The sequence below is a fragment of the Vigna radiata genome, chromosome 1 (assembly GCF_000741045.1).
Source record: "Vigna radiata var. radiata cultivar VC1973A chromosome 1, Vradiata_ver6, whole genome shotgun sequence".
Lineage (NCBI taxonomy): Eukaryota > Viridiplantae > Streptophyta > Magnoliopsida > Fabales > Fabaceae > Vigna > Vigna radiata.
The window spans coordinates 2,807,895-2,820,274 of record NC_028351.1 but is presented as its reverse complement, the minus strand read 5'-3'; the positions used below and the strand labels follow the sequence as shown (position 1 = coordinate 2,820,274).

General features: G+C 34.5%; 3 protein-coding genes and 1 long non-coding RNA gene across 5 annotated transcripts; 1 reads left to right on the top strand and 3 right to left on the bottom strand.

The window, feature by feature from the left end:
* Positions 1-2: 2 nt before the first annotated feature.
* Positions 3-582, top strand: LOC106755612 (thaumatin-like protein; the record flags this gene model as incomplete). Its single annotated transcript, XM_014637800.2, has 1 exon — positions 3-582. A coding segment is annotated over one exon (462 nt), but the record flags the coding sequence as incomplete, so codon positions are not given.
* A 983-nt stretch (positions 583-1,565) lies between these two features.
* On the bottom strand, positions 1,566-5,496 carry LOC111241830. Its single transcript, XR_002668133.1, has 2 exons — positions 5,321-5,496; positions 1,566-2,156 (listed from the first exon to the last, which is right to left on the bottom strand). It is a non-coding gene; the product is annotated as an uncharacterized LOC111241830 (long non-coding RNA).
* A 1,404-nt stretch (positions 5,497-6,900) lies between these two features.
* On the bottom strand, positions 6,901-8,518 carry LOC106763159 (AAA-ATPase ASD, mitochondrial). Of its 2 annotated transcripts, XM_022781921.1 has the most exons (2): positions 7,362-8,518; positions 6,901-7,268 (listed from the first exon to the last, which is right to left on the bottom strand). In XM_022781921.1, exons 1-2 carry the CDS (start codon positions 8,421-8,423, stop codon positions 6,963-6,965), a joined length of 1,368 nt encoding a protein of 455 aa, XP_022637642.1. In that variant the 5' UTR covers positions 8,424-8,518; the 3' UTR covers positions 6,901-6,962. The 2 variants fall into 2 exon arrangements, with proteins under 2 accessions (XP_022637642.1, XP_014502854.2); XM_014647368.2 differs by having other exon boundaries at positions 6,901-8,511.
* Positions 8,519-9,743: 1,225 nt separating this feature from the next.
* On the bottom strand, positions 9,744-11,622 carry LOC106763128 (AAA-ATPase ASD, mitochondrial). Its single transcript, XM_014647324.2, has one exon. The coding sequence runs from the start codon at positions 11,452-11,454 to the stop codon at positions 9,928-9,930; it is 1,527 nt and encodes a 508-aa protein (XP_014502810.1). The 5' UTR covers positions 11,455-11,622; the 3' UTR covers positions 9,744-9,927.
* Between the last annotated feature and the right edge of the window lie 758 nt (positions 11,623-12,380).

Below are 12,380 nucleotides of genomic sequence, written 5' to 3'. Positions count from 1 at the left end.
GCAATGGACTCATAGGCACTCCCCCAGCCACACTGGTTGAAGTTTCACTTCAAGGAGGAAAGCCAAATTACTATGATGTTAGCCTTGTTGATGGCTATAATATTCCTGTCTCTGTCACTCCCAAGATCACAAACCCTAAATGCCTCATTCAAGGGTGCTTGAAGGATGTCCGAGCCTTGTGCCCATCTGAACTTGAGGTGCTGAATTCCAAGGGAGAAGTTGTGGGATGCAAAAGTGCTTGTTTGGCCTTTGATGATGACAGGTTTTGTTGTAGGAATGAATATGGGAGTCCAGGGAAGTGCAAGCCTAGTGTGTACTCAAAGATATTTAAGGATGCTTGTCCTAACTATTTTAGCTATGCTTTTGACTCACCTACCCCATTGGTGAGTTGTGCATCCTCAGAGTATGTGATAACATTTTGTCCTTATGGATGGGGAGGTGCTGGTGAACACAAATCTGAGTAGGAAGTGTTTACACCTCTGTTGTTGGAATTCAAGTTGGTTCTGGAATCAAATGATTTGATTCTGTTTGATATATGTTGAGTTGTGTATTAGTTATTGCATTTTATGGATACCTGAAAAATACTAAGTGATGCACAGTTTTTAATTTACTACCACCATTACTTAATTGTAACTGTTTTGATATATTTGTTTATCATATATTCTCAAAATAAATGTCTTAATTTTAACCAAATATCGTTTCTCACATTTTTTTAATCGACAGAAGTAGTTTATGTTTAAAAGTATAAGAAATATCTCAGCCTATATATAGTTTGGAAAAATAAAGTTTCTTTTAATCATTCATATTAAGAGAGAAAAACCCTTCTTTCTCGCTATTATTACTGTACGGGCATGTAGAAGAGAAAATAATATGTGTTTCGTTAACATATTATAAAAAATCTGTCAATTTTTTTTTTCCATAATAATAATAATCAGTGGTAATAAGAATTTTTTTGTAGATTCAAATATTCAAAGTAGATGAACAGTAACCATAAACTGTTCTCTTATTAAGACATTTATTTATAAATTTTACACTTAAAAAAAACAAATTTTTAAATCTATAAAAAAAACAATAATCAAAAGTACCAAAATTTACTAAAACAAAGTTAAACACAATATACAACCTGATATGTGGTTAAATATGGAGCTAACATTTCACAATGTGTTTATGACACATGACACTCTCCCATCAACTATCAACTATAATATAATAAAATTACCAATTCACTTAGTTTATAATTTAACACGTATTCATTTATTAGGTTCTTTTATCATTTCAAATCCCAACAATCATTCCATTTATTAAAATATGCATGCCACCTTTCTTGATATATAAAAATATCACTCAAATTATTCTATGTTCACATCTACTACTTTTGTCAATTATTCTTTTATAATTATAATTTTGTTTTTACTTTAATTAACAAATTACCCATAAAATCATTCACATGATTTTAAGTTCACAAAATTATTTTCCTTTTGGTACGATCTGACTCTATTCATACCACACTAATTGCATGCATATTCTGTATTAAATCAGAGAAAAACAGAAAACAGAACAGAATCTCTGAAAAAGAAAAAATGAGAGAAATGGGTGAATTATGGTCTCAACTAGGTTCTCTCATGGCCATCATAATGTTTGTGAATGCCATGTAAGAGCAATTCTTCCCGCACCACCTTCGAGTCTATGCCAGAAAATACACAAAAATTCACACGCATAATGTACCCTTACATCAAAATCTCCTTCCCTGAGTTCTCAACAATGCGGGAAAAAAATACAAATTTATCAACTTACTTCTCTTGGTTCTTTTAAGACTGGCAACCCATAATAAACATTAATATCATCTGAGAATGAGCAGCTAATTATAAACCAACCATTCTTATTTGTGTCAAGAGAATAAGTTGATTTCAAATGAAAAGTCTGGATAACTGCATTTCAGAGTCTTCACCACTCGTTGGATTGTATTTCACACTACAAATAGCAAAAGTCCTAGATTGTTCCTGGTGGCTAATCTAGGACTTTTGCTATGTGTAGTGTTAAATATAACCAATTTGGAAGCAAGCTTCGTATATCTGCCACCAGGAGCAATCATATGTAATTTTTGTATGTCATCAATAGTGTCAATAGTAAGCTGACCTTCTTTCGATGTCGCCAAACTGTTGGAAGTTATGAACAGTGTGTAATGAGTACCATAACAATTACATTAATGCACAATACAAGATACAGGACCAGCACAAGCCAGATATGTCAATAAATTTAGGAAGCCAAACTAACAGCTGGAAAAGCAGCAGAATTGAATCTTGTCACAAAGGAAGAGCTAGGAGGAGATATCGTGCCTCGTTCTCTTCTTCTTTGTACTTTTAAGCAGAATGACAGAATAAAAAAACTATAAAAGCACAACTCTTTAAAAGCACAAAGAATCTTCTTTGTACTTTTAAGCAGAATGACACAATAAAAAAACTATAAAAGCACAACTCTTTAAAAGCACAAAGAAGAACATAACGTGGCATGATATCCTCTCCTAGCTGTTCTTTTGTGACAAGATTCAGATCAGGAAGAGAAAAAATCCTAACACTTATGTCTGTCCACATTCCAACAGCTGCAAGATGACTATGATTGGGGTTTTCACCAATGGGATTGATGTCTAAACATGAAATCTCATGCTCCAGTTGGGCATGTTTTACTTCATACAATATTCCATCTCCAATTTCAAGGTAAACCAAATGCCCTCCTCCTTTGGCTAACAAAACATGTATCAAGGTGTACTGATAGTCACCAATTTGACTGCAAACTCAATGTATATAGCATTGTTAAAAAATAGATTTTAAACCAAACTCAATCCTCCAAAACCGGTTTGTAAGGTGGAATTTGCATTCACTTATATACTCTAAATTGTCCTTATATCTAGTTGATATGGACCCACAACACACATCCGTCATGTCGAGGTATATGCATATCGGACGCAAGACTTAACATTAATGAATAATCTGATAACAACTCGGTAACTGATGGAACAATGACTAATAAAGACAAATCTCGCTAGTATAGATTCTAACAATGACTTTGATACCATGTTAAGAAGGAAACTTCCAACCGTCTTAATAAAATCAAACGAAGAAAACGCACATAATAGTGTAGATTGAAGGAAATCCTCTTAAAAGGCAACTAAGTAGAACTTGATAGGATGCCATACCAAAACAACTAATAGAGACCTAGATATCATATCAAAGGCCAAGCATAGAAGTTGTACCCAAGAACAATTTATTTTTCCAGCAGAAAGAATGTGATACTTCTGGCCAAAATCAATACTAGTTCTATACCAGTTAACCCAAATTATGCTTGGCTGAACAATCACAGATATAAAACTTACTATAATCAAAATTTGGCACAGATTGTATTATTGTGTAGAATGTATTCTGTGGTATTTTAGTGTATCAGAATCTAGAATTCTCTGTCTTTTGGAAAGGGTCTATCCCAACTTTCGAGGAATTCAAATACATAAAAATCGTGTTGCCACTTGATGATTAACTTTTTATACCTTTAACATTCCACTGTTATTGGACTTTTGTTCTATGTTAATAAAGAAAATATTGGGCAGCATAAAACATCTGAATATTATAACATCTGAATTAAAATATCAAAACAGAAAACGGAAACAAAGTTATCGGTATAAAACAAATTCATAGTCATACAGATATTTAATATTGGAGCTTCACTGATCACCAAAATCTAAGTAAATGAAAAAACTAGAAGCAAGCATTAAGAAACTACAGAACCTTCACGCCTAACTAACATCAGCTGAAAACCTTCAGGAAATTTTCCATGCTTACAGAAGACATTAAATCATCACTCAACATTTTTAAACAACCACTGGCAGATAGTTAAGGCTTAATTTTTTCAGCTGTCTTCCACTTTTTACTTTTAAGAATTAACCAAAGGTAGCATTTTTAGCATTCTACTTTCAGTAATCGAGGACTGGATATTCACATAAAGGGGCAGGTTTGCAAACTAATTAAATCCCTATATGGCTTGAAACAAGCAAGCAGACAATGGTTTGAAAAACTGTCCTCTTATCTAACCTCTGTTAACTACAAACAATCTAAATCTGATCACTCATTATTTACTAAAAGAACTAGTGCTTATTTCACTGCCTTGCTTGTATATGTGGATGACATTGTGTTGGTAGGAAATTCTTTGGAGGAAATCAATTACATCAAAGAACTCTTACACAATAAATTTCGTATAAAGAATCTCGGAGAACTCAAATACTTCCTCGGACTAGAAGTGGCTAGATCTAAAAAGGAAATTCACCTATGTCAAAGAAAGTATGCATTAGACATACTTGAGGAAACAGGAATGGAGGGATGCAAACCTTCTACTACTCCCGTCCTTAGAGACACAAGCCCATTATACAAATTGGACAACCATCTTAATGATCCTGGACCCAGAAGGTTGATAGGGAAGTTGCTTTACCTTACAAATACTAGACCTGACCGATGTTATACAATCAATTTACTTAGCCAGTTTATGCAATCAGAACACCATTATCGAGCTGTTCAGCATGTGCTCAGATACATCAAATCCACACCCAGTGAAGGACTGTTTTTCGCTGCTGATTCACCTATGCATCTAAAAGGTTTTAGTGACTCTGATTGGGCTACCTGCCCTATTACCAGAAGGTCAACTACGGGTTTTTGTATCTTTCTCGGGACATCACTTGTTTCCTGGAAGTCTAAGAAACAGAAAACTGTTTCCAGATCGTCTACTGAGGCTGAATACAGAGCCTTTGCTGCCACCACTGTATGTGAAATACAGTGGCTCCACTATCTACTTGAAGATCTTCAAATTGAAGAATATGGAGGTCCTGCCCTGCGACAACAAGTCTGCTCGCCACATTGCTCATAATCAGAGCTTTCACGAACGGACCAAGCATATCGAGCTTGACTGTCACGTTGTTTATGAAAAAATCCAGGAAGACCTTCTACATCTTCTCCCGACGTCTTCACTACATTCCCGCATCGCGTCAGCTTCAAGAATATCGTTCCCAAGCTTGGATTGGTTAATATAGACCATCCAGCTTGAGGGGAGGGTGTTGAGAATCTTTCGATTCTCTTCACTGTCTTGTTAGGACAGTTCATCACTGTCGTGTTTGGACAGTGGTTCGTTAGTTCGTTTTTATTCGTTTTCTGTTTTCCGTTCTCCCCTTGGAACTCTATATATACAGAGTTCCTTCCCCTTTTTCCCTTTAACGAAAACACAAAATCTCAACGCATTTTGTATGAACACTGATATAATAAAAGGAGTTGTTTTTCTTTCTTACCTCGTCGCGATCTTCAACTTTCTCTTCTACGTTGACGGCAACCGCCGCCGTATCGGACCTCTGCCGGCCACCGTCGCTTGTCTCTCTCTACCATCAGAAGAAACCTCTGGACGCCTTTCTCTCTCTTACTCTCCTCCCACTTTTCATATGCCACGCAGACACCCACTTTCTTTCTTTCATTCAACCTAATTGTAGCTGTTTAATATATATATTTGTTTATCATACATTCTTAGAAGTAGTTTATATTTAAAAAGTATAAGAAATATGACATTCATATCAAGAGAAAAAAAACCTTTCCTTTTAGCTGTTACTGTAGGAGTATGCAGCATACAGAGAATTATGGTGGTAATAAGAGCTTTTTAGCAGATTCAAATATTCAAAGTAGATCAAAAAACAATAACCATAAACTTTTTTTTTTCTCTCTCGTATTAAGAGAGTATAACCAAAGAAAAGTCATTAAAACTACATGTCAAATACTGATACAACTTTTATTCAATCAAAAAGGAGAAATTATTGAACTGATCTAAAAAACTAATGGACTGTGGCATTCCTTCTCACTCTTTCACCAGAAATTTCATTAGCATATTAACTTCTTCCTCTTTAGTTAACTTGTTCTATTTCATCCTTTAAAGTGGTATGAAATATTCTGTTTGGTGCAAAATGATTGTACTAGTTGTATTGTATACTATTCATTCTACCACTCACTACCAGACCTGAAGAACAACTTGTGCAAGCATATTAACATAAGGATATTAGAGAACTATCCTTCATTTGAAGGGTATTTTCAAATACTTATGAAATATAAAATATAAAAATTAAAATTCAAAACATTTTAAAATTATTTAATGATAGTAAAAATATAAATTATAAAGCAAAGATAATTTATAAATTTAAATTAAATAGAAAATTAGTTTTTGTCGAGGTAATTTTATCTCACTATTGATTATTTCTACTTTGAGATTTAATAATTAATAAAGTCATTGAAAAAATTAAAAGAAATCTTATTTGAATGAAAAATTAATTAAATAATCTTTTATCCAGTAATACACCTCAAACAATTTTTATAAGAAAAATGTGTTTTTAAAGACACATGGTTGGCTAATTTTAATCATTCTTAAAATTATCTTAATTTTAAGAATCCTTAATCGAGCACATGATTTTGTAAATTAAAAAATAAATAGATATTTCTACACTTGTATTGTATCCATATAATATATAATCTGAATTTGTTGCAACATCAGTTTTGTTGTTTTTATGTGTTATTTAATATATTTGCATTCCCTTTTCTTCAACTTTACACCATTCTTATCACAATTCTGGATTTAGTGCAGTCTAATGAAGATGAAGTGCGTGCTTGCGTATAAAGGTACACATCATGAGTTTATCAGATCACTAGTTTCATACATATTCTATGCATTTCCAATCATCAGCATATGTCTGTTGAAAAATTTAGTTAGGTCATCAATTAGGTACCACTTAGACTGGACCATAGAACAATGTTTTAGGCCACAAAGGACAGGTGTAGCAGTTCTACAATTTTTTAAACTTCAGCTCATGAATGTTCTAAAGATGTCACTGAGTATTAAATATACTTCATCAAGTATTATTAAAAGTTATTTAGAAAAGTATCCACACTATTTGACTATTTTCCAGTCCAATGAGGACCATGCACAACTTTTTCTTGCATCTTTGTCAATTCTAGTGCTTGAATCAGACTTTTCAAGTAAATTTCTGCATCCCCAGAAGCACTTTTAGGCATCAAATGTTCTGCAACCTCAGCTGGAGTAATTTTGACTTCCTTGAGCAGTTCACTTATTGTGCCAAACAGATGGTGTGCATCAATGTTAAGATAATTCTTAGCCAATAACTTGAATGCCTCAAAGCCACAGTAGGACAACTCTATGTGCAAGTCCATTCTCCCTTTCCTGACCAATGCAGGGTCCAATTTCTCCACATAGTTTGTGGTGAAAACTATCAATCTCTCACCCGCACATGCAGACCATAACCCGTCAATGAAATTAAGCAGACCAGAAAGTGTTACCTGGCTACTTTTGACATCTTTATCTTGCATTCCTTGTTGTTTTTGCCCTGGATGATTCTTCTCTTGCTCTTGCTCTTCCTTTTCCTTTTTCTTCCTCCTTTGGCCAGTCAAATCAAGTGAACAATCTATATCCTCTATTACAATTATAGATTTGCTTGAGGTCTCAATCAGAAGCTTCCTCAATTCAGTGTTGTCCTTCACAGCAGTCAACTCAAGATCATACAAATCATATCCTAACAAATTTGCCATAGCAGCAATCATTGTGGACTTGCCTGTTCCTGGTGGTCCATAAAGTAGGTACCCTCTCTTCCATGCCCTCCCAATCCTTGCATAGAACCCTCCTGACTTGCTGAATGTGATGAGATCATCAATGATCATTTCCTTCTTCTCAGGATCCATAGCCAGTGTTTGAAATGTTGCAGGGTGCTCAAACACCACATGGCTCCAATAAGAACCACTATTGGTATAAAGCTTCCTTTGCCTGTTTTTCACCTTAATGGCCTTACCCTCTTTCATAACATAGTTAAGATATGTCCCTAAGATCACATCTCTGTTTCTCTTATGAAAAGTGAGCTTGTAGTACCTTCTCTCATCTGACATAGGGTGGTGGAAGGAAACTGTGGACTGTGCCTTGGAAATGTGCTTGCCAGAGGCCCACCAAAGCTTCACACCATTGAACTCATCACTTACTTCTTCATGATCATCCATGCTGAGAACAAGTGACTGGTTGTTCTTCCCTATGTCACCTTTGAGTCTCTTTGCTTGTGTTGATGCCTTGGAGCTGAGGTAGTTCTCTATGGCAGAATAGGCCTCACTTCGCATCAGTCTCTCACCTGTGAACTCATGGAATGTGATTTGGATATAAGGGTACACATAAGTCACCAATCTTTGGGAGTGTTTCTCAATTTGGTTGACAACTTGGTAAGGGAAAAATTGCTTAAACATGGCCCAAACAAACATCAAGGAACCAACTACGGATCCTATGTGACCAAACAGATCACCTGGATTCATCTTACTTCCACCTCTTACTTTTTCTTGCAGACAACATTCTGGTTCAGACATTGTCTTATATAGAAGATTCACGATATGTGTGACAAAATATCCCTCTCATACCTCATAATATCTTCGGATATACTTCAAATAAAAATAGGCCATACTTGAATAAATCATAAATCATAATATACAATAAATTTGTTGAATTTTATAATACAGTAAACTGATCTTATTCGTTACTTCTGGTTGATTCACATGATCAAACTTTATTACCAATATTAAACACATAATTTAGTGTATTAGAAAAAGTTTTCTTTCATTACATCCTATCATAAATAATTTATTAGAAGCACTTCCACTATATCTGTGCTGTTTTTTAGTTTATTTATGTATTTGATCAGATTTAGAAAAATATTTTGTTGTGTATGACGTGTGTTGATGCATGCTAAATTGTCATAGCACCGACTGCAGGTTCCTTAATCAATTGGATAAGAAGATACAATACAGCGTTTGGTTAGGTATCCAATTTTTGACTTTCTTATGCTACACAGTGTTCATTTTGAGTGGTTCTTATAAAGGCTGAAAGGTCACCGGATAAAGATGAAATCAGACTTTGCTTTTGCAAGAAAAAGTAAATTAGGCCTGTTCTATGTTCTGTTTAGGGAGGGAACAGAGCAAGAAAACAGAACGAAAAGACTTATTATTATCATTTTTATTTAATAGCTGACTATTATAGGTTAAATATTTCTGAATGTTTATAAAAAAATTCTAATTAGTTTTCTTATCTGATTTCACTGTCCATGTATGAATCTAGGAAGGGGGAAAAGGTCTTCGTGTTTGAGTGTGGATCAAAATATAGAAAATATAGGGTAATTATCAGTAATGGTCCAAAAACCAGTAACTGGTGAAAACTACAAATGCTAGATTGTCGTCTAATAATAACATTGAATCCATAACAATGTTTAACTTTGTGACTATCACAATTTAATATAAAGTATTGGTTGAAACTGAGAACTGTTTGATAATTAACTTGTGAACCAGTAGCTGAGAACTATTTATTTAAGAAACATTGAACCTTTCAGTCATCAACAACGTCAAAGATCAAATAAAAATAATTTCTTTTTGGCCTGCAAGAGTGTTGGAAGAGTGAATTAGATTGGTTAAGACAATGATCAGTGTATGTTTATTTGACTAGGATGTTTTTTTTATTTAAAAGAACACTGTTCTTCCATGTACTAAAATCTTTGAACTATATTTTTTCTTCAGGTGGTTGGTTTTCAATGAGCCAAACATTATTCTTTAAACAAAGATGGCACAAACTGAAATGAAGTGACTTCAATCTGCTAATCTAAGAAACATTGGAAAAATTAGAAGACAAGGAAATAAAGATTGAGCAACACAAGAAGGTTAATTGATTCTTATTAAGCCAAGAAGCTACATTGGAAAAATTGGTAGATATTTCAAATTACCAAATCCCAGCAGTGTAGTGTACTGCAGTCATTACCAACTAATAGAAAATCTAACTGGCTAGATCAATTGATTGTTATTTGCAAATACATTTTCTATTTCCCCCTCAACAAAACCCATTTTCCTTCACCCCATTCTCCCTAGTTTTTTCTTTGTTTATTTCCTTATTCTGAGTAGATTCTTCTTTGGCCTTCTCCTCCTCCAACTTTTTCTGTGCTTCTTCTTCTTCCTTTTTCTTTGCATTCTCCTCCTTGTTCTTCTCAAGAGCAGTAATCAAATTCTCCAGGCAAGACTCCACATCTTCATCCTCAGACTTTGGCATTAGATTCTCAGCAACATCAGCAGGCGACATTTCTGTCTCTTTCAATAATCTCCCAATTCTACCAAACAAAAGGTGAGACTCAACATCCAAGTAGTTCTTGGCCAGCACCTTGAATGCATCAAAACAACAATAGGACATCTCAATGTGCTTATCCATCCTCCCTCTCCTGATGAGAGCAGGGTCAAGTTTCTCCACATAATTTGTGGTGAAAATGATGATCCTCTCACCTCCACAAGCTGACCAAATCCCATCAATAAAATTCAGCAACCCAGATAGAGTTACCTTGCTGCTCTTGCTACTCTCCTCTTCATTCTTCCTCATAGGATCTTTTGGTTCTTCACTCTCAACCTCTTCTTTTTTCTTCTTCCTCTGCCCAGTAAGATCAAGAGAACAATCAATGTCCTCAATCACCGTAATAGACTTACTTGGAGTTTCAATCAACAANTTTNTCAACTCAGTNTTGTCCTTCACTGCTGTCAACTCGAGATCATACACATCATAGTTCATGAACTTAGCAATAGCAGCTATCATGGTAGACTTCCCAGTCCCTGGAGGGCCATACAAAAGATACCCTCTTTTCCAAGCCTTACCTATCTTTGAATAATACTCCTTTCCCTTCTTAAATTTAGTAAGGTCTTTCAGGATATCTTCCTTCCTTTTCTGATCCATTGCCAGTGTTTCAAAAGAGGCAGGGTGCTCAAACACTATGTGGCTCCACTTTGACTGCTTGTAACCATACCAACCACTGCTGGGATTGTTGGTGTAAAGCTTCAACTGCCTGTTTGTCAACTCAATTTCCTTCCCCTCTTCCAACACATGCTTGATGTAAGACATGGTGATGATATCACGGTAGCTTCTGTGGAAAGTGAGCTTGTAGAACCTTTTCTCATCAGAGGAACCGTAGTAAGAGAAAGGGTTGTACCTCTGAGGATTGGAGCTTACTTTGTTTGCACTCCACCACACTTTGACGCCTTGGAATTCATCAGTGATCTCTTCGTTGTCATCCATGCTGAGGACCAGTGGGGTTTGACTATCCTTCACCACTTCAGCTTTGAGTCTTTTGGCTCTCTGAGAGGAGTTTGCACTGAGGTAGGTTTGGATGGCATTGTATGCTTCACTTTTCTTCAATCTTTCCCCTGAAAACTCAGGAAAGGTAATTTGGATATAAGGGTTGAAATGATTTGTCACTTTTTGAGCATATGCCTGAAGACGGTCACGAAAGGAAGAAGGGAAGAATCGCTCAAAAACTGTGTACATGAACACCACAGTTGCCATTAATGATCCCATTTGACTCCATAGCTCCCTCATCATCTCTCAGATCTTCTTTCCTGCCCCTGCTTTTCTCACTTTTCTCTCATCTTACACAATTTCTGCTAATATATACACACACACACGTCTGTGTTCTTTCTTGACAAATTCCTCCAAGGAAAAGTCAAATTTTCTTACATACAAGTGCCCTTTCTTGTAAAGTTCCGTGTAGAAAAAGAAAAAAGAAAACTTTTTTCAATTGGGCAAGATATTTTTTTCTCTAACTTGATTCCCTTGTATAAAGATTACTGTGAGCTTGAATAGATAGTAATATTTGGTTGTTTAATCAGGAATAGAAACTATTGCTTCGAAAAGTAATAAATTATAACTTTAACTTAATGTTACAAAATTATGTTATAAGTAAGATATGTATATATAAATGACATGAGTTAAATTTAAACAAAGAATTTTGATTTCATGTTTTAATTAAAAACTTTGAGATATTGAGTTTATAAATTTTTTTAACTTTAAAAAAAAGGTTAGATTTTGGGTGGAAAATGCGAAAGCCGGTTTGGCACATGGGACAATAGCAGCCTCTCCTTCCACTTTACAGGGCAAACACGTTTCCTTACTGTAAAAGCTTCATCTATTATGACCCACTATTTATTTTAACACATTTAAACTTATATTATTGTTTTTTGTATTTTATTTTAAAATAATTTTTCTCTAATTTTTTTTCTGGTTCATTTACAGATAAAAATAAATTATATAAACCAAAATTAATTTATATAAAAAATTCAGGTTAAAATAATCTGTTAGAAGTTCTATTTCTTCAAAACTTTTAAATAATTCATCGTATTTTCATTGGACTTGAGATTTTTTTTTTAAATGTAATGGTTAATTTTTTTGTTAGTATTATAATAACATTCTTAAATATATAATAAGTATCAGTTTGAGTTTTTCTTTAATGTTTTTTATTATGTGTGAAG